A 23,257-nucleotide genomic window follows, 5' to 3' on the forward strand; every position below is an offset into this window, starting at 1 on the left:
GGTATGACTAGAATGGAAGCTGTAATGATAAGGCAACCTGCAGGCAGCACTGACCATGACACAGTACGGTTCTCAACCAATGCAGATGGGCAGGCAGGACAACGTGCACAGTGGTGTGAGAAAACAACAGGGCAGACTTATGATTCTTGTAAACTGTAGCTGTCCTTCAGCTATGATGGTGTAGATTCATTTAACTTTTTAAATGAACCATAGTAGAGGAAACAAACTTTTTATATAAAAGGGATGTCACTTCCAATAGATTGCTGATAGCTGTACCTGAGTTTCATGATTTTTGGAAATTATTGTGACTGGGCTCATCAACAAAGTTTTAAAACCACCAGTTGCTTTGCTGTTTTTTCATAAACACAAACTGTCATGAAATCTTGATTTTTTTGTTACAAAGGCATTTGCTCCACTTCCAAACATTTTTGGATGGTTTAGATGCCTACATTTTCATTTTTAAGGAAAAGCATTCTGGAATGGCATGCAGCCTTTTGCAAGCATCTCTTAGAAGATGAGGTAAGGTGGTTACTTTAAATGAAGCAGTTTAGCAATAGTTGCATTTTTGTTAGCATGTTTTTAAATGAGGCAAACGAAGAGTTGTGTTTAGTGCTTATGGTGTCCCCACAATGCAGCACGAAATTTTATTCAGAACCATTGTTTGTCTTCATTTTATATTTTATCTGCCTTATGTTGTTAAACTCCAGTGGTCACGCTCCTCATACCTGAGTTGCATTGAATTATTACATCCAAATGTCCAGTGTTTGGTGATCCTGCTACAACTAGAACCTGATAAAATGTTGTAAATATTCTGTTGAATTTAATTTTGACCTTATAATGTACTGACTAAATGTTTTCTTTTTACCTAGAGTATAAACCTAAGCCAGCTTTAGCTGACTCCTCCTCGCATGAATCTTTGTGTTCCCAACGGCCAAATTCCACTGGATCAGGGACAAGCACATCTTCATTTACTAGTCTATCATCATCATCCTCTGGTCTTGGATCACTTGGTTCACCAGCTTTTGCATCCTCCCCCTGTTTCCAGATGGGTCTGCCTGGGATTCATAGATGTTTGTATAGTGCCCACAGCTGCATAGAAGAGGATGAGGTGGAGAACGATGCAGAAATGCAGATGTTTATCTGTGAGTAACAAACTTTAGTATGCATAACAAGGTTAAGTTGCCTATGCACTGATATTTTGATGCCACATTATCCAAACTCTGTAAATTCCAGAAACTGTCAAAGTCAGTAGCTTAACTGATCCCATGCTAAACTGTGAAACTAAAATAGTAAATTGCAGGTTTTAGCCCCATTATAGAATATGATGGCATATGAGTATGTCTTCCAGCTGGCCTACCATTTTCCAACTTTCAGATAGGTTCGGTTAGATATAATGTAGAGACTAATTCTGCAGTTTACTCAAATACTAAAACCAATGTAAGCACCAATGTGGTTTGCTGTCTTACACTGAGGTGCTGCAACCGCAGGGGTAGTTGAATAAAATGTTGTGCAAAGGAGTACAAAGTATCCCATACAAGTATTTATGGGATATTGCCCCTACCAGAAATTAACATTTAAGATGTTCCTGTTTATGTTTCATACAACTGGGTTTCCATAGTATGTTTAAGAAAAACTATAATTTGTTTTTCTGGCTTCCAAAATATGTCGCCTTATGTGCATAATCATTCATAAATTCTATTAATGTTTTCGAACATAATACTTCAGGACGTTATCTACAATTGTCTGTCAATAAAAGTTCTATTACAGTGTTTTTTAAACCTTCTACTCTCTATTTTAAAACTTTTTGAAAGATGGTATCTAATTGGGTCTATATTACAAAATCGAAAAGACTGCAAATCAAACAGCTCAAAAATCAAAAATGCCGTACCTCGAAGTCGCTCTTGTGGGGGTCTGCACCCTTCACACCCCCTGCTAATCATATATACGAACTCAGAGATCACACTACAGTGAGGAAAGGGCAGATTTTCTGATCTTCATTGTATTGCTCTCACAAAAAACACAATGATGAATGGCATTTCCGATGTTAAAGCCATTCGATCTTCAGCCTCTTTGATTTTGTGATAGGAACCCATCTAATCATATTGTATTCCCATGGGAAAGGTGCTTGTGTGTGTGTGTGTGTGTGTGTGTGTGTGTGTGTGTGTGTGTGTGTGTGTGTGTGTGTGTGTGTGTGTGTGTGTGTGTGTTGTCATAAGTGGTCAACACAACTGAACTCAGCAAAATGGTACTCAGTAAGATTCAGTTACACAAAAATGTGTTTTTAGTGAGCTTTGCACTCCCCCCCCATTCCCCCGCAGATGAGCTTTGCACCCATACCCAGTCTACTTATTATAAGTATTTCAGATTTCACATCCTTGTGGGGGAGGGTTGACTATCACTTAGATGAGACTGGAATTGTTCCTGTCCCATTTGTGTGTATATGTCTGTGTAAATGTGCATATCTGTTCCTGTGTCTCTCTGTGCCTGCTGCATTGAATAACTTCATAGGAGCAAACTGTCACTTCATCAGATGAATTTTTACCAAATGCACTTTTTGTCAAATGCTGGAGTTAGTGAATGTGGATGGACCATGTGTGTCATAAGATAGATGTGAGAAAGGTTGGACATTCTGAGTAGGAATGTATGTGCATGGGTTCGCAAAGCCCTTCTGCCTACCTTACTAATCCACGTTAACTTTAACCTTAACCTTCCACCTTCCATTAAAGCCAACCCTAAGACCTTACCTTAGAAACAACCTCTTTGTAACACCACCACTATTCAGACAAATTATTTGTGAAATAAGTAGGGCTTTTTGACCAATCAGAAAATGAAACTGGTTTCTTTTTTAATTATTTTTTTACTGTGTTTTCACTGGGGCATGTTTCAGTCACCAATGCTTGATTACTTTGTATTCAAACATTATGTTTTTGACCATTTGATATTTGACATACAGTTCTATTTGTATGTGTGTGTGCAATATATATATATATATATATATATATATATATATATATATATATATATATATATATATATATATATATATATATATATATATATATATATATATATATATATATATATATATATATATATATATATATATATATATATATATATATATATATATATATATATATATATATATATAAACCTTTAAAGACATACAGTGTTTCAGCTATATGGCTTTAAAATGCCCATGTTAAGCCAAACCTCTGTAGACATGTATGTTTTGGCCTTTTTAATGACCTTGTCAGTAGCCATGGATATACAATTTCCAAATGTCTCTGTAGCAAGCTTGGTAGATATGGGCATCCTAAAGCAATGTAGCAGTTGTCTCATTTTCACTGACAACTTTTTAACCCTTAAAGAAACTAACACAGTATGTGAAAGATGTACATGCACAATTTCCTTGGAGGCAAAAATCTTGCATACAAACAAGGTTGCTAAAAAAACACACTATATCCACCACACATAATGTCCACACAAATAGACCATCTTATGCTGAGACACTAAAAAGAAATCTCCCCAAACCTCAAAGAACTCCTAAGCGTGAAGCTACACCAAACACTGCACATAAACCTATACCCAACTGACCCCAAAAATTAACGCCTATAAGGCAATTTACTCAAGACTCTTGTCATAGGAAACATCATTGTATGCCACACAGATGCCTCACTCACCATATTGGATAAGGAGAAGATTATGGTGAGTTGCTTATCTGGAGGTAGGATCCATCAAATTACACACTCACTCAAGTCTTTGCACCACAGTTACCAATATGATTTTATCATAGTCTGTGTGGGTGTAAATGACCTGAGACATTCATGTCTGGGTTATATAATGAGAGAGACATTATGAACCTCTCTGAATATGTGTATCACAGTGATATGTGTCTAGCAGCACTCTACCTTCACCAATGATGACGCCACAGTATGAACCAGAAATGATTGTTTAACAATTGGGTTAGTTTCTGGTGTCAATCCAGGGGAGTTCAATTATTGTCAGCCTGAGCGGACATAGTCAACAGACCATGTTGTGAGGACATAATCATTGGTTTGAATTCTTCTTTTGTATTGTGAAAAGAAATCTTTGGCCATTGGCCACTAATCACATCATATGCAAATTATGTATTCCTGTATACAGCATATTTATAGAGCATGGCTATATACTTTTTTTCAGTTCTGATGAAGTTCCTAACAACAATAAAGGAATGAAAGCACTAGACAACAGTTCGGCCTCAGCTGTGTTTTTTCTCCATTCGTAATTTTATTAGTTACAAAGTTTTAATTGTTTATTTGCTTTGTCAAAGATGACCTGTACCTGCAACTCACTTTTAAACTACAGCCTCAAAACAGACTACATGCCAAGTAAATAATGGATGACAATGGTTATCTTTCTTTTCAAGGTTGGACCATCAACTGGCTCTAGAAACTACAGACCCAATAGTCTATCTAGTCAATTTGCAAAACCATGGAACAAATTAAAATGTAAATGATCAACAAAGACATTGTTAACCTACAGACACTGGACCCATCCCAGTCTGATTTTATCAAAAGAAGGTCATGGCAACCTAACGTGGCATACTTCTTTGAGAAAGTAACAAAAGCAAAAGGTAAGGGAAAATGGTGCATGCCACCTACCTAGGCATGGCTAAGGCATTTGACACAATGCACCACTCGGATATTATGGGCAAACTCACAACACTAGGCATAAATCCCTATATAACTCATGGGATTGCAAGGTGACTCACAGATAGCACCCAAGAAGTCAGGACTGGTGAGACCACCTCCACCAAGAGGCAGGACACCAGTGGAGTACCACAGAGCTGCATGCTGGGCTCACTCATTTGGTATCTATTTCTTGGATATCAAGGCTAATGTCAATGACCTGTGGCTTAACAAGTTCATAGACTAAGGTTGGGTGGCACGATGTCAGGGTAATCCTATGGGCTAGGCTTGTAAAGGCCCCAGGGCCATTAGCCTAGTACACACCTATAAACCTATGAACCTAAGACTGCAAATTGGGAGCAATCATAAATTCCCCCCATGACATTAATATCCTGCAAGAGGGTCTAACACAGAAAAATGACTGGTGTCAAAGCCACAGATTAAAACTCAGTGAAAAGAAGTGCATTATAGCTCCTTTTGGGAAAACATCCATGTAGGCTAATTACTCCATGGATAAGACACCCCTAAGAGTTGACCTGGTAGTTAGAGATCTGGAAACATTTGCAGACAGGAATCTGGCCTTTGTCCAACATGTAGCCAAGGTAGTAAGAAAATAATTCTGTCACCAAACTTATAAGTGTGGGTATGGCATTTAGGTCCAAGGAAGTTATACTACCACTCTACTCATCCCTTATCACACCCATCATTGAGTACATTGTCCCCTTCGGCATGTACCTGACTAGGTGTATACCTCAGCTAGAATGTTCACACACGTTCCTCAGCAAGATAATCCAGAGTACTAACACACTGTCCTATACAGATCGCCTTAGAGTCCTGTCAGTATGTTCAATTTCCTACAAGTTCTTGAGAGGCCATCTGTGCTTGGCATATAAGGTATTCTTAGATCCAGCCCTGATGGAGATTTTGCACATCCACAAAACAAGCAGCACCACAAACAGCAGATCCAGAAATTTGAACTTTGCTTGCGACATAAATAGAACATGCTGGTGAGACATATATATGACTCAAAGGGTCTCCATGCTCTAGAATAGGCTGCCCATCCATGCGAATGAGAGTCCATCACTAACCCTATTCAAACATAATGTTGACCGATGGATGGGAAATTGCAAATTCATCCCAGGGCTGGTCTTCATGTCTCTTTTAGATGGAGGCTGACAGTAAACATTCTCAAACTAGCATAGCCCCCAACATAACTTTTTATTAATCTCCTAACTAACATACATACCCCTCCTAATAACCATATCACCTCAGTTAAGACACATAAGTTACAAGGGGACACAATTGGGTTAGGATGTGTGGCCAGCTTTTAAAGGCCTTGGTGTTTGTTAGCCTATTATATACCTATGAACCCAGATATAGCTATAGATATAGATATAGATATAGATATGTTTGTGTGTATATATACATTTGCATGAAAATACATACATATGCACTTACATATACATCTGTATAAATATATACCCTCTCTCTCTCTCTCTCTATATATATATATATATATATATATATATATATATATATATATATATATATATATATGTGTGTGTGTGTGTGTGTGTGTGTGTGTGTGTGTGTGTGTGTGTGTGTGTGTGTGTGTGTGTGTGTGGGTCTACTTCATTTCACTGAAAACACACTTCACTGGAACTCATTTCGTTGAAAACCCATTTCACTGAAACTCACAATTCACTCAAAGCTCACTTCACTGAAAATTAATTTGACTGAAACTTATTTCGCTGAAAGGTATATGCCCTGTTCTCCACTATAGTGCGATCCTGGAGTTAGTGTATATATAGTAAGGGGGATGTGGGGAGCACAGCTCCCCAAATTGGGTGATGTGGGGTGTGTAGCCCCCCCCACCAATTTTAAATGCTGGAAACCATAGACATAGATACTTACAAACTGAATGAATAACACTTTCCAGAAGATAATATATACCTAAACTATGTGGGGACTACACCCCCCGCACTCCCCCTGGGTTCCCAGGCTAACAGAAACTATATTTACATTCTTAACATCTCCTTTTGTTATCTTGCAGCTGGTCAGGAAGCAGACCAATGCAAATACATTAACATGTTTAAATCTAGCAATTTAACTCTTGGTTAAAACAATAGAAAGAATGTCTTCATCTAGAGAGGTTGGAGCTGACTTTAGATCAAAGAGTCACAACATGTTTGTGGCTTGCATTAATATTTACAAATGACAGAATTATCCATAAAATTCTATCTGGCTAGGCTGGTAGCCTTTACACATAGTTTTATATATTTTTATTTTATTTTTTCTTAATTTCGAGATTACAAGATCTCGAGGTTCTTGGTTCGATATATAGAACTTAGGGATTTTGCAATTTTGAAATTAAGAAGTGAACCCATATATATATATATATATATATATATATATATATATATATATATATATATATTTATATGGATTCCATACATTTGGTCGGATTACACTTAGTCGAAAATGATACCAGGCATTGCACTTCACTGAAAACTAACTTGACTGAAAGCTCACTTGGTCAAAAATGGAATATAGCCCCTGCCCCACTGCAGTGCAATCCTAGAGTGAGAATATTAAATAAGGGGGGGGGCATAGCCCCCCATAATTTTAATGTATTCACTATTATAAGAAGGTATATCCATTAGACATGCATTGATATATATATCTTTAGTAAAACTATTGGCTGTACAGGTGATCCGCTGTGGTGATCCCTAACTGGAAAAAGTCGAAGAAGAAGAAGCACCAAATGAATGGAATCCATTATATATATATAGGTTGTGCTGCTGATTGGACACTCCAAATTGGCCCTAAGCGTGAGTGCGAGTATGCTACATGTTGTGCTGCTTATGCTGCTTTCACATTCTTTAGCACCAAAGGCGAGTATGCTACCTGTTGTGCTGCTTACGCTGCTTTCACATTCTTTAGCACCAAAGGCGAGTATGCTACCTGTTGTGCTGCTTACGCTGCTTTCACATTGTTTAGCACAGGCACTGATGGCCATTTGTTAAACAAAACAGCTGCACATTGAAAATGGATCTACTTTGAAAGCCCGAAAGGCCAGATTATCGAACGTGATTTTTGTGAGACAATAACCTTGAAACCTTGATTTCCCCAACATGAAAGTTTTACCAGGGTAAGCAAGCACTTGCCCAACATGTGGAAATATGCCCTTTTCCCCACTGTAGTGCAATCCAGGAGTTGATATATATAGTTGAAGGGTGGGGGGCATAGCCCCACACCTAGCTGGGTTTTACATACTACAGAGTGTTTCCGTGCAATTTTGGGCAAGTGTTTACTTACCCTGGTAAAACTTTCTTGTTTGGGAAATCAAGGTTTCAATGCTGTCATCTCACAAAAATCACATTCGGTAATCTGGCTTTCCAAGCTTTCAAAGTAGATACATTGAAAACAGACGTAGCATGAACAACAGAAAAATTCTCTTCCCTTGAAGCTGACATTCATTGAAGATGTATTGAACCTCACATCCATTGGAAATAATTGAAACTCACATCCATTGAATATGCATTAAAATTCACATCCATTGGAAATTCATTGAAAATCACATTCATTGAAAATGCATTAAAATTCACATCAATTGAAAATACATTGAAACTCACATTCTTTGCAAAGGTACCCAGCCAGTGACGAATTAAGTATACCTTGGTCCCTGTGCTGTTTTCAATCCATGGATCCCCTGCATATATTTTTAGGACCATGCAAAAATGCGTGTGTTACTTAATTCACCTTCCTGATTTAATGTATTTCTTATTAAATACTTTAACATTTATTAGAGTGCATTTTAAATGTGTAGTTTTTAACATTTTTCCAGTAAGCAGTGAAACAAAATGTATGAACCAATTAATGACAAAATTACCCATTTCAGAACATTTTAACTAACTCAAATGATTAACTGTAGCTATACAGTCTGGCAGTTGGTGGAGAGGATTAAGGCTGTTGTCTCCTGTAGCCAAGGTACAGGGTTTAATCCTTCACAAGTTACTTAACTTACCTGTTATCTCTTACTGGGGCATTTCACACACACACACACACACACACACACACACACACACATGTGCTGTGAACTCACTGGAATGGTGCTCCATTGCTGTAGATCTTGATGGCTGAAATGGTGCTGTTTATCATTTAAATCTCCTGCGGCTGGCTTGCTTGCTGTTCTCCATCACTTAAATTTCCTGCGGTTTCCATCACTTTCATCAATGTCTTATTGCTGATGCTTCTGCGCTTGCTGTCCTATCCTTATGGACGTTTTCCCATGAGTTTCTAATGCTGGGTTGTTTTTTTTTTTTTTTTTTTTCCATTTACGAAAGATGAATTATTTTATTATTTTTTCCTTTTTTTTTCCTATATTGAAGCTGGTCTCCCCAGCCAACACAGCCATGTTTATATGTCCTATTTATTAACCCCCACCATTGCAGTAATGGAAGACCATAACAGCATAAGACGGTTGTTGGTGTGCCCCTTAGTATTTTTAACATAGGATGCATGCTCCAATAACAGCATCAAAGATGCTATCCCTACGTATAACCCTTCCACCTGGGATAGAGTTATAACCCCCCAATCAGCTCTATAGAAACCAGGCTTGCTAGTCAAACCTAGATTACAATCAGGCCTCTCTGTCTTCATGCCATAGAGTTGACATTATTTTCTTGTTTTTATTATGTAAATGCATGTGCACATAGCAAGGTCATTTTGTTTAGTATGTTTTATTGCTTTCCTTGAATTTTGAATTATTCTTTAGAATTTGTCAGAAGCACTTACTACTTTTGTCAGTGCCATCTACTTGAAGGTCTTGTCCTCTCACCCGTGACTACCTAGTTTATTTGGTTGTGTTTATGGTATGATATTGTTACGTGGTTACTTGAACCCTCATGGCTTCCTATTGTATAGACCTCTGCTTTGATAATGGGTACCATTATGGACTATATCAGAGAAACAAACAAAGATGACAGAGAGAATAGCTGGGTAGTATTGCTATGCAGTGCAAAGAATCTGGAAAGGAAGATGGACCAAATGTAAGCACTGATTCAGGAGAGGTGGGGTAGTAGTGGTGTCAAAAGCTTTGGCCAGTGACAAAAAAGCATGAAACATGGATGGTCTACAGTGTAGGTGGCTGAAGAATAACAGAAGGGAATGAAGTATGACTGAAGTCTTGAACAATAATGGGATTAGACATATCATGCAGAACTGTACCATAAATGATAGAATTGTGGATATGATCCTAACCAGATATGGATGATGAAAATGATAAAAATTAAAAGCCAAAGAAAATGATGTGGTATGGGAGTTCAGGGAGGGGATTATGCTGAGCTTAGGGTATGGAGATTTATGTTATTTTATGCCATTAAGGTCTCAAACCGTTTTAACCTCATGCATCTCTGCAAGACAAGTAGCTCCACGAACACTAGAACTAAGGATATGAATTTCCACTAACATATAAATAAAACACTGTGGAGGGACAGATTATTACCCAGTTCTTACCTCATCTCTGGAATAAATTGCCCTTACTTGTTAAACAGAGTGACAGCTTTGCATCTGTCAAGACAAATCTTGATGGTTGGATTGGGAATCTGCAAATTCATCCATGGCCTGACCTGCTTATCCCTTCTAGAAGCATATGGTACCTCATGAGAGAGGTACATGCAGATGGTCTCATAGCTTACTTGAAATGTAAATACTATGATAAGATCAAAACCAGTTTACCAATCTGCTTGTGAACAAGGGAGTGGGTAAGGGACTTATAGCCAACCAAGGACTTGAGAAAAAAGCAAAAGGAGATAATGAAAAATAAAACAAAAATGCAAGGCTAGCGTTAGCGATAAACAGAGCATTGCAAGTGTACAAGGAATTGGGTGGGGAGGTGGAAGTGGTACAGTACCAGTGGCAAAGGGAATAAAGGCATCATCTCTGGAAGAAAAGAAGAAAAGAAGGATGAAATGGCACAGACCTGTCCAGCCTGAGTTAGGACAGGAGTGAGATACCAAGCCCTTCGCTAATAATACGTACCAGCAAAACTGTTAGTGGAGTTGCTTCAGTAGTGCATCAATCATGAGTTTGCAATGATGACTGAATGTACAATTTCAATGGTGTACCTTTAGTTTCGATTTACATTGAAAGTGCACATTTTTGACTTCTCAGTTCCATGAGTGACGAATGAACTACAGCTAAAACGTTTACAGTATAAAATACTACAAGTAATGTTCCTTACTGATGCACAGAAGTATTTTTAAAGTGGAAAGAAGCAATGTAAGCATTACATCAGCAGTTTAAAATACTAATTTGGTAACATTCACATTATAGTTTTACAGTGTTACAGTGTTTATTTTTGTTGGAAGTTTGATGCGAAGGTTTATCTGTTGATAGGCCTAGACTCTGCAGTAGTTCTGGGTTTGATTCACATAGTCTCTTGTTGCCTTCTGTGTGACTGTGAGTGTGACACAGTCACTTAAGCAGGCATTGCCCCCACACCTTAGAAATACAGGGCTTTAGCAGTGCATTCTTTAAATTTTTTTTCATTATTTAAGTAGTTTTTACTCCTCCCAGCAAACATATGAACACAAGATATATACAAGCTGTCACCTGAATGTTTAAAAGCCGCTATATATAAGGTTCTGTAGGAATTCCACTGCCTTTAGCTGCAATTGGAATACTACAAAAACACATTGCTAGTCTAGTCTACTGTAAAATCTTGCCTACTACTTATATCAAGTCGTCATTAGTGTAAGTCAGAGTCAGACCTTGTTTTAAGCCCTGTTATTAGCAGTTTGTCAGCATTCATGGGGTAGATCAGACACACCAAGCTCTGTTACTCCAAATTTCCATATTCATGTAATCAGTTTAGGGACGGAGCAGTTTAATGTGCTACAAATGGCACATTCCATGGCATCATGAAATTGAAATATTTACTATACCTTCAGTTTTAAATAATGGTTGCAGCATGCAAGAGACAGTACCTAAGAGAGACAACAGTTTGTTTATATGTTGCTTTAAATATGACTTTGTCCTGTCTTAGTGGGTATGCCTTAATTATTATTTACAAGGTGAGATTTGCAGCAAAACGAATGTAAAATTCATTTTAAAGTTATATTTTATTAAAAAGAAATGTTATTTTATTGTACTCAGTAAAACCAATCACTATGTGTGGATTTTCTTGATGCAGCTGTAGTTTATTTATTTATTCATTTTCAGTATGCACTGCATCCCAACAAGCTTATCGTTCCATTTTATCCTGTTAAATTTTGTAACTGTGATTTAGCAACTCAGTTTTCTACACCCATCTCATGTTGTTACCTTTCCCTTTGATTAGCTCACCCAGAATGAGTCACACTTCATTTACATTTTTATATCAAGAAGTAGAACTTGAAAAAGTATGAAAACAGAAAAACAATGAGGCAAATTGCCTTGCATTCCCCATACAGAAGAATTCACCTACACAAACATATAAACCAACTACACAGTTGCACTACAGTGGAGATAAGTGAAAAAAAACATTCCATATGCACTGCCAGTTGAGATTATATACACAAGTCACTATGGTTTCAACAAATGTCAACATAGCAGAAAAACTGCATGAGGGAGAATGCCTCAGTGGAGTGTAGATATGCTGGCATTGCCATCTAGTAAACTAATTAAGGAGGATGTAATGGAATTTAAAAGTGAAATTATTTATAAGGAACACAAGACAGGAATTTGATAAAGTGAATTACGACAGAAAAAATATTGATCGCTACCAACATATTTAATTTTCCAGTGCTCAAGCTCAGTTATATGGAAATGGATTTTAATCATTCTTACAGTAAACATAGTCCAAACCTCACCAAAACAAACTGTTAAAATATTTGAAATAACAATAAATAAAAATACTTTTGAGAAAAGCAAAGTAACTCTTTACAATGTTTACTATATTGTCTTTGAGTTTATGTGCAAAGCTAAGTATTATAGTTGGAGACCATAAAGATAAGTGGCCAGCAAAAATAAATAAATGAATAAATAAAAATAAGTGGCAAGCAAAAATGGTGAGGTAAAGGAAAATAAATGCATAACAAGGACTACTGTATCTTCAGTGGTGTAAATGAATGTGGACCAGAATTGTGCAAGGTTGGTGTATGAGAAATGATTACTTAACTCAGCCCTACACAATTCATAACCCCCTCCCTTATTGCCATGATCTGCAGCCTTGCACATCTGCATACCTGAATTAGGCCCAGTGTACAGTATATATGCAAAGCATGATCCACAACAAGTGCCAAAGTACAAAGATGTGTGAATCATGGAATACACTGTGTAGTAGCAAACAAGTTATGTGGCTACAACTCTGTCCTAAATGGACCTAAAACTTGACCATGATAACCAGAGTGTTTATCAGCCCATGGCAGGTCAACAACTTCAAAATAAAAGTACAGAAGGGACCCTAAAAAGATGTTACACGCTCATCAAATATATGCCCCCTACCATCGGGTGTATGGCACACAGCATTCAAGTATATCAGGTACAAAGTACAACTCACCAGTGACAGCATCATCACACAACTCCAGCCAACAGGAGCTACTGCACGGCTGGATTCCCTCAGTAGCGCGCTCTGCTAATATTCCTCTGCGTATGTTGCAAGGAACCTGCAAGGGACTGCTGTGAGTCGCTCCTTACTATGCGTTTGACACACAGAAAATAAATGCTGCTCTGCTGTCTGCCATGCTACAATGTGTAGCTTAGTAATTTGTTATCCTCCCTGTGCTGTGCTAGTCACATCCAGCTCAATTGTTTGGCTATCACACAATTTTTAGCAAATGGTCCAAAGAATATGGCTTTGATTAGGGTTACCTATATGAAGGAAGAGGCACACAGGTAGGTTTTAGGTGTGAAACTGAAAAGCTGGGTGGCATTCTTTTACCTGTCAAGCATTGTTTCCAGGCCACTGTTGTCAGGTGATGGATAACCAACCACAGAATAACTTTTCCTGGACAGCTTGATATTATTTTATGAATATTTTCTTTAATATATTACTTTAAGCTAATATTTTCTATTTATCTGTTGCTGTTTAAGAAAATGGGCATTTTCTGTTTATTATTATTGTCATTTTGGAAACTCTGTATTGATAATGTTTCTTTATGCCAAAGCTGTATTGTAGCTACATAGATATAGTGCTAGACACAGTTCATCCAATTCAGCTTTTCCAAAACAGCATTTTTTGAATGGGATTTAAAAGAACATTTTCTGGCCAGAATGAAATAAGAAACCACTGACAAAATCATTTGGATGACCTGAGTTTAATTAGTATCTCAGGCAATGTAACAGCTGAGCAGGGGAGAATGTGAGTCAGTGGCCATTGCCGATTCTCTTATCCTAGAGGGAAAGCAACTCTGTCTCACCACTTGGGTAACACTTAGAAGGAGCACTAGGTGTTCTACCCACAGATTGTGTGGCTATTCAGCATGCTATGTAGTGGTGCAATTGCACAAGCCGAGAAAGTCACCATATGGAGATGTTCTTTCTATGGCAGGCACCACTGAGAAGAGGCTGGTAAGCCACTGCAAGGGAAGGGGAGTTCCACCAGGAGATGGGTAGGTACTCAATAGGCCCAGCAAGTTGGCCTGAACCTTGCCTTCCTAATATTGCCTCACTAGGAGGTAGGTAGGTACCTCAGTAGACCCAGCAAGTTGGCCTGCTCCTTACCACCACACTCTTGTCTCAAGGGAATAGATGGACTGATTAAGGCAACCTGGGAAGAATAAATGAGCCATAAGGCTCTTGAATTGCCTTGTCTTGCCTTGGATTTCCTGCCAAGTACAATGAAAGAGCCATTTAAGTGCACGTATAGGAGCCATTGAGCAGGGTCCTGAAGAGAAGAAAAAGTGAGGAAAAAGGACTGATGTGTTTTTCTGTTTTTTCTTTTGTAGGGAAGGGGCTTTGGCTGTTATTCCTCTTACACTCCTAATGAGTAACATAACTGATCCTGAGATTGTCACATCTTGGAGAAAAAGGGAACGTTACAGGAGCAGTTTTTTCTAGACCTAACTAAAGTATTCAACCTTGTAAATCTTCCCCTCCTATACAACTTACTTACCAAGTTCAGAATAAATAACCAGGCTTTGCAATGATTCAGTGTTAAAATATGGAACTCCATATCACCTTTAGCACACTTTACATCCTCTCAACCCTAGTCTTATAGGTTCATAGGCTGGTACTAGGCTATCGGCCCTAGGACTTATACAAGCCTAGCCATAACAATTCTCTGGTTATTTCTTCCCACACTATTTACTTCTCTGGACCCCTGTCTAGCAGGGTGACTGACATGATCCCCGGGGTGAATTTCCTTTCTCCCATCCAATTGTTAAGGTTCCTTTTGAAGAGGGCCAAAGAGGCGCTCTGCTTGACATGTATGGGCAAGTCTATTCCAGAGTCTGGGGAGTCTCTGGGTCAGGAACCTATCCCTCCAGCATGTTTTATTTATTGTGATGACAAGGTTTAGATCCCTGGAGCATGTGGCTTGAGGGATTGGGATTTATTTAAGTGTAGCATGTCCAACAGCTCTGGGTTTGTCATTGCCTTGTATGTTAAGCAGAGATCGCCTCTGAGTAGACAATATGCAACAGGGTATAGCCGGTGTTGTTTAAGGCAGTCAGCATAGGGCATCTGCTTTAGGCCTGTGATTCTTTTAGTGAGATATTTCTGCGGCCTTTCCAGTTGTTGTAGATGTCTTGAGAGGTACATACCAAATGGGGCGTTGTATTCTATAATGGGTCTAATGAGGGATGAGTACAGTGGGACAATGACCTCCTTTTTTCTGGATGAAAAGCCCTTAGTGATGAGGTGTGCCACATAGAAGGATTTCCTGACTGTTGTGGTGATGTGGTTATTGAAGGTGAGACCACTGTCCACCTGTGTCCCTAAGTTTCTTATCACACTTTCTGTGTTTAGCCACCTATGTGGTAATTCACAGGTACATGTTTTTTCCCAAAGGGGATAACGATACATTTCTTGGCATTGAGCTTGAGCCCATGATTCTGGCACCAAGCATCTGTTTCTGTAAGGCCCTTTTGTAGAGTATCCACATCGTTTGGGGATTCAATAATGGCTCCCATTTTGCAGTCATCTGCGAACTTTGTTAGCCAGAGTCCCTTAGCATTGGCCTGTACTTCAGAGAAGTAAATGCCAAACAAGAGCGGTCCCAGGACTGAACCCTGAGGTACTCCACTTATTACTTGTCTGGAGCTGGATTTGGAGTCGGCTACTTTACAGTGTGAGTTCTATCAGTAAGCCAGTTAGCAACCCATTGAATGACATAGGGATTAATGCATAGCTTAGTAAGTTTATCTATGATTCCAAAGTGGGGGATGGTGTCAAAGGCCTTGGCGAGGTCCAGATAGGCTGCGTGGACCACCTTTACCTATTTCATCAACTATCTAACAGCAGACCTACCCAATTTACAAATGAACCATCAGTAGATGATATGATGATCTAGGTATTCCACCCGTCTAACACTATAGTTAAAATCCAGTTACAAGAAGATGTCACCCAACTCTCAAACTGGGTCTCTCAAAATAAACCTATAAGCCTAAATGCAGAAAAAAATAACAGATCCATGATTTTTTGGAAACAATCTTAGCTCTCCAAGGTACTCAATATCAGACTAGCAAGTAGAATTAAATAACCAGACCTCATTGGAAACTGCACAGCACTTTGCATACTCACAAATCTTCCTAATGAGTTAGCAAAGAACGTTAAGAATGTTAAAAACAGTTACAATGTGAGATTATACAATGCCTCCTCTAAAACGTGAATGCTGATTGGCCAGCCCAACCAGCGTGCCCGTTGTAAATCCCTCAATATACTAACGGAAAAAGGTCCGGTCGCCCGGACTTTTTCCGTTAGTATAAAACACTGTCTCGCTATGTTAAAAGAGTTTAACATAGCGACACAGGTTTAAAAAAAGCAACGCAGATCTCCGTTGCTTTTTTAAAGCTGTCTCACTATGTTAAACTCCTTTAACATAGCGACACTGTAAAAAGCAACGGAGATCTTGCGATCTCCGTTGCTTTAACCTGTCTCGCTATGTTAAATGAGTTTAACATAGCGAGTCAGGTTTAAAATAAGCAACGGAGATCTCCTTTGCTTATTTTAAAGCTGTCTCGCTATGTTAAACCCATTTAACATAGCGAGACAGTAAAAAGCAACGGAGATCTTGCGTTCTCCTTTGCTTTTGCCCACAGCTCTGATGTACTGCGTAGGCATGCGCAGTACATCAGAACTGCCGCGGAACACCAGACAGCTGTGGAAGGGCAGCAAAGAGGCGTTATACAATGCCATTATTTAAGAAAAGTAATTATTTCTTTTCTTAAATAATGTCATTGTATAATAGCAATAACCCACTTCTGGGTGTGGGTAATGCTGGATTTACCCACGGTTGTCTTTGTTTGGTCCTCGGGCTTCGGGACCAAACCACGCCAACCGTGGGTAAATCCAGCATTACCCACACCCAGGTGTGGGTTATTGCTATAATATTCTATTTCTTAAAGCAGCAAGCTGTAAACATAGATCATGCACTTTTCCAGATGGTATCAACCTAAGATCATAGAAACATATATATATATATATATATATATATATATATATATATATAACTTATACTTAACAAAAGATAATAAAAATCTAAAATCATGGCCATAAAAATGGTTCATAACAACCTGGCACAAATCCCTATAGACCTTAATATAAGTATCCAAGGAACATTTTAGAACACATATGTTATGATGATAATCATGAACAAATATATACCACCCCTTGTGGTAGATGTAATTTCTGTGGAAGCATCGACAGTAGTGGTCAGTCAGAAAGAGAATATTTAATTATGCAGGCTGCTACCAATTGGTTGTGCAGTTGTATTTACTGAGTTTGAATGGGGTATGCTTTTATGGTCTGAAGAAGCTATTTAGCGAAAGCGCTTACCACCCGTTTTATTTATTTTTGTATTAAAGTTTTTATGCTCTTTAATGCCTGCGTGTGTTCCATTGTCTGCATCTATATAGTTTTACATTGTTACAATGTGAGAATGTTTAACAGATAAACCATGCTAATATATATATATATATATATATATATCAGAAAACAGCGCCAATGTCAGTTATTTCCATTGTAAAATATTTACAGTGTTTAATATTTGTTTTTAACACTATGTAATGTTATCATTAATCAGTTCCATATCAGTCTTTTAATATGTTTAGACAGTGGGGCAGTTTTCTGAGCTCTAGTATGCTTCTATAGAGCAATATAGAGCAATAATAAATCAGCTTACCTTTCTACACCATATTCAGATCACAAAAGTAAATCTTTACTCCTAAGTCCTCTTGGCAAAAAGAAATCCCAGTTTCTATTTCCAGAAACAAGTTTGTCTATAGGTGAAGGAGTGCATTTGTCACCACTCAAATTCAGAACCCCCCTCATTGCCTCAGCCTGCCCAAGAAACCTCTCTACATTGCAAACCTCCACCAACAACATTTGCAGATTCAACACTGTGTCATTCAAGTAAGAACACCACTGCTCACCGAAACCCACTGGCTACCTATCACACACAGAATAAGTTTAGTGTAATGCTCCCTGCTTTTCAAGTTTATCCTAATATTTTCCCCATCCTTTGCCAACCAGTTATTTGCCTGCAATTCAAACTACAATCTTAGATCCCCGAAGCATAACATTCCCTCTGGCACCTAGAACTGAGCTACACTGTACTGACTACAGTTTCACCATAATAAAGCCAGAAACCTGGGCAGCGCTTCCTACTTACCCGGAAGAAATATCCTGTAAATCATTTATGCATGGTCTTAAAAATTCCTACTCAAGATGCAGCTTGTTCCTGCCACAAAAACAAGTAGTATCCGCTGATACACTTAATCACCCCTGTCCAGCCCCTTCCTATGTAGCACCACTCATTGATCACCATCTTGATGTCCTTCTCTTCATTTGAACTATGACCTTTGTACTCCCTCTATACTCCCAAGAAAGCCATTGGTCTCTGTATATACTAATATATATATATATATATATATATATATATATATATATATATATATATATATATATATATATTTGTGGTTGTCCATATCTTTCTATTTTCATTATCTGCTAATCAGATAAATCTGATATACATGCGCACATGCACCCACACACACACACACACACACACACACACACACACACACACACACACACACACACACATATATATATAGACAAACTCTTATATAACTATATATATATATATATATATATATATATATATATATAGATACACACACACACACACACACACACACACACACACACACACACATATATATATATAGACAAACTCTTATATAACTATATATATATATATATATATACACACACACACACACACACACACACACACACATATATATATATATATATATATATATATATATATATATATATATATATATATATATATATATATTAACTCTGATGCATAATGTTTTGCTGTATATTTCTTTTGTGCACCCAAGCTGAATCTGTAAAGATCCACTGGGTCAGTGTTCTATCCCAGCTACCAAATTCACATAAATCAAAATTAATAAATGCTGTGTGTACCATTTCTTCTACAGTGGACAGCTCTGAATCTTCTGGAGAAAGTGTTAGTGGATTCAGCAGTTCGGAGCCCAGCTGCCTGTCTCTGATCCTAGGCGATGCAGATGAAACCTCATCTACAACATCAGTGCTCTGCAGACATCCCCAGAACCAGCATCACTCTCCTTCTTTTGCACCTGTCTCAAAACACATGGACTCTGGAGTGGTACCAAAGGCAGACATAGGACAAGAGCCATCCACACAGCCCTTGGTAAAGGTGAGGAGATCTGCATCTGAAGTTGAACTAAAAGTCAGAAAGCAAGCACATGAAATGAATTTAGTGGACCACATCCAGTCATGAGTGGAGTGGTGCTCTGTAATGACTGTAGAACAGCAGTCTTTTACAGTTTGTTGTGGAAGATACAAGGTTTTGTATGCGGCAGAAAGCCACCTTATCCATGCATGACAGTCATGAACTGGGGGACTTCAGGTTCCAAATAACGGCTACCAGCACTAAATGACTGAGGAACAGCTTAGCTACAGTAGGTTTAGGGGGGCCTGAATGCTGAAGCAGAAGCACATGAACATGTCTCTTTGTCCATGATATACTGCTGTGGCAGGGTTTGATTCCTCCACAGTCACACTCAAGAGAAAAGAACAAAGATGTTGTGAAATGCCATAGTTAGGATGTACAGGGGGATGGCAGGAAACAAAGAACAAAATGAAACAACTCCTGGTGGAAACTCCATAGTCAGAAAAGTAGTACTAAGGGGTAGAGGACAGCCAGGGAAGGAGAGGGTAATGAAGTAAGACATCCTTGCAGCAGCATGGTTGGGCAGAAAATAAATTCTTAGAAATGCATGGCCTTCAGAGTAGGAGATGAAGACAGTGGGATTTCACTTGAGCCCAACCACAGGGGTAGTGGCAGTGCAATGCCCCAAGTTGACAGCCTGGCTTAGACTTCTGTTCATGGTTGCACCCAACATGAGATGCTAAACCCCTTTTTAAACATGCATACTTCCATTTGTAGGTCCTCCAGGAGGAGAAGGCTACCACTGTATGACTTGGAGCCATTCTCACCGCAGTGAGTAAAATTTTGTTATTTAAAATGGGTTTCTTTAAAGGATAATTATAAAACTCTTATCTTTTTTTTTTTTTTACTCCAGAGAAACTGAAACTCTTGTTTCATAGGTGGAGATTTTTAAAATATTGTAGAGTTAAAGGAAACTCTATGGCGGCTTAGGTTAAAAGCTGATAAAAACCCCGGGGCTGAATGCCACAGTTAATATTAAATGTTTTCTGAAGACAAGAAAATGTAAAATGAATTAAGCATTATATGTCATACTGATAGTTATAGCAATATGGTACGCAGGTTTGATTTTAGCAAATAATTATTATTATAATTTACATATTTTAGATATATTTGAAATGATAGCTGACTTATTTACATGATGGCTTTTAGCAGTATCTAAAGTGAAGAGTGTATGTTTAATGTATTCTGAAGTAGTTCATTTTTTGTGAAGAAAGCACTTAATAAACAGTTGTTTTGCGCTAGCTGCCTTCACTGCCATTGTTGCTGTTCGTGTTTATTTTTATGTGAGTTATTCACCATAACATAGAATTTTCAATATAGCAATCTGGCAGCAGGAGAGGTACTTTTTGCCTCTCTCCTTGCTTTTGCTATTACTAGTGTGTAGCATTAAAAATAACATGGGAAGAAGGAGAGAAACTGTCAACATCTTGTGGCTTTTCATGGCAGAAAGGGGGCAATTTCAGAGTGCTGGAAGAAAATGTATAAACTAGGCGAACATGCTGAGCCTGGGGACTGACTCTGTTTAGTGGGATCCAGATAAGGGTATGGAGATTGTCACATGTATGGAGATTGTCACATGTAACAATTATTTCCATTCCTTTCCTTCTGGCATATGATGGTGAGTAATAACAATCGTATCACTCATTATTTAATTAGGCTACATGCTTGCATTTTAGTTCACTGATTCACTGCCAGTTCATGTTTGCAAGTCCAAAAATCACAAATGAAAATCACTTTTAACTGTGGCTGAGGGCCAGTCTGCATGAATTATAGAACATTCACTTAAATTATTAAACTAGTGTTTTTTTTCTCAAAACACTTATTTCCAGAGAAATGTTTGAGACAACAGATTAAGTACATTCTTAATGTTTAGCCAGTGGCCAGCTGCTGTTATATGGAAGGGCTCATTGCATAGTCAGGCCAAATGCACAATGATGTGGATTTATTTTGTTTATTTAATAAATAAGTAAATGTTCTAGACCTCAGACTTTTTTTACAGACATGACCTGGGTCATACCGATGGTTTATATAAATGACACTTCAACACTAAAGTCTATGTAATAGGAATACTAAAACTGTGGAAAATACACAATGTAAGGAATGAATGCTACCCTGCTGAAGGTAACGACTCAGATAATATTCTTGGCATGTCAACAATTAATGACCAATAGATTCAGGCATGTAACTTGAAAAAGTCATTTTAACAATAACTTTCAGGAGAATATGTACTTAGTGATTCTTTTAACAGATTTTATTTTTATTTTGTAAAGGTATGAACATTAAAGAAATGATTAGCAAAAAATAAATATAAGTGTGACTGGGATGTTCCAAATGCTGGGGATCAGCATTCCATTTTTGCTAGCTAGGTCTCAAAATATTACCAACATGCATTTATTTTAATAAGAGGAGAACAAAATTCCATAGTTTTGGTCTATATGGTGAAGCTAGCATTTTGAAGCTGCTGACCCTCCCCCATTTCTCTATTAATTACATGTTATCATGAATTTTGTTCTTGTATTATTTCTTATAATGTCTTCTGTTATGTTACTCTAATTCTCCACTAATTATCTCGTTTTTGTTGTGAATAACCCCTCCTACCATTTCTCTTTAGAAGTATTCTCATCTTTCCACCTTAAATTGTGTGCACCTGTAAAATGTCTCTCCTTTTATCTCTTCTGGAGAGCATAATAGCTTTTCCTCACAATTTATCCTTTCTACCCATCTGACAATCCTTGCTGCCGTCTTCTGTATCTTCTCTTTAGACCTTATTTCTGTCTTTTTAAATGGGCTCCAGAACTGCACACAGTAGTTGGTGGGTCAGGAGTCTGACAAGGCCATGTATTGCAACCTCAGTTTTAGAATCCAAACACCTAAGTACACTACCCAGTGTCTTTTTAGCCTTATCCCCTCCTTTCTAGTTCTAATGGTTCATTTTGAGGTGATTGCTATGCCATTATTTTTTTCTCAGCACATATATTCTTAACAAATACCCCTTCTAATTTACAATCCTTCTCATGGTTATCGCTTCCAAGGTGCATCACCTTACACTTTTTGGTATTGAATTTTATCACCTTACACTATTGGTATTGAATTTTAGCTGCTAGTAAGAAGTACACTTCCTGGGTATAGCCTCATCTTGTTTGCAAGTTGTCACCCTGCCCACAATTGCCTTTTTTGTTGATGTTACCTGTAAATACATTGATATTGTGATCTGACTGCAGAGAGTAGCCGGTATAAAAGGTGACCAGGATGGGGTTCAGTACAGACTCTCACCTTTGTTGTTAACTCTCCCCTCACCATCCTGTTCTTTACCCTCACCAGACCTTTATACAGTTTACTATTCTTGTCGCACAGCCACCCCATCAATCTTTTGAGGATTTGTTTGACAGGATAACGGCATCCTTTCTGTTCACCACTGCTGTCTCCCACTCCCAGAACTGTATCAGGCTCATTTGAAATGAGCTCCTTTCTGTCAGCTTACCATGAAATGAAGATGAGGTCAGGTAGCCAAAAGTTTGCGTTCTTCCTTCTGGACCCTCCTTTGTCCAGAGGTATTGCAATGAAACTCTTCTGACCTTCTTGTACTTTCTCCTTTCGTAAGGATTGCTTCTATAGCTAACCTAAATTCTTCTCAATTAGTTCTTCCAGTGAATGCAGG

The 23,257-nt window shown here is 38.1% G+C and overlaps 1 protein-coding gene across 1 annotated transcript in view; it reads left to right on the forward strand.

The window, feature by feature from the left end:
* KIAA1755 (KIAA1755 ortholog) overlaps positions 1 to 23,257 on the forward strand; it is a 986,731-nt gene that overhangs the window by 941,678 nt on the left and 21,796 nt on the right. Inside the window, exons 21-22 of the mRNA XM_044090195.1 lie at positions 870 to 1,142; positions 19,325 to 19,563. Coding sequence (XP_043946130.1) covers positions 870 to 1,142; positions 19,325 to 19,563 — 512 coding nt within the window. The remainder of the gene's footprint in view (positions 1 to 869; positions 1,143 to 19,324; positions 19,564 to 23,257) is intronic.

The sequence above is a fragment of the Protopterus annectens genome, chromosome 12.part0 (assembly GCF_019279795.1).
Source record: "Protopterus annectens isolate FY-2018-M chromosome 12.part0, PAN1.0, whole genome shotgun sequence".
In the NCBI taxonomy this organism is placed as follows: domain Eukaryota; kingdom Metazoa; phylum Chordata; order Ceratodontiformes; family Protopteridae; genus Protopterus; species Protopterus annectens.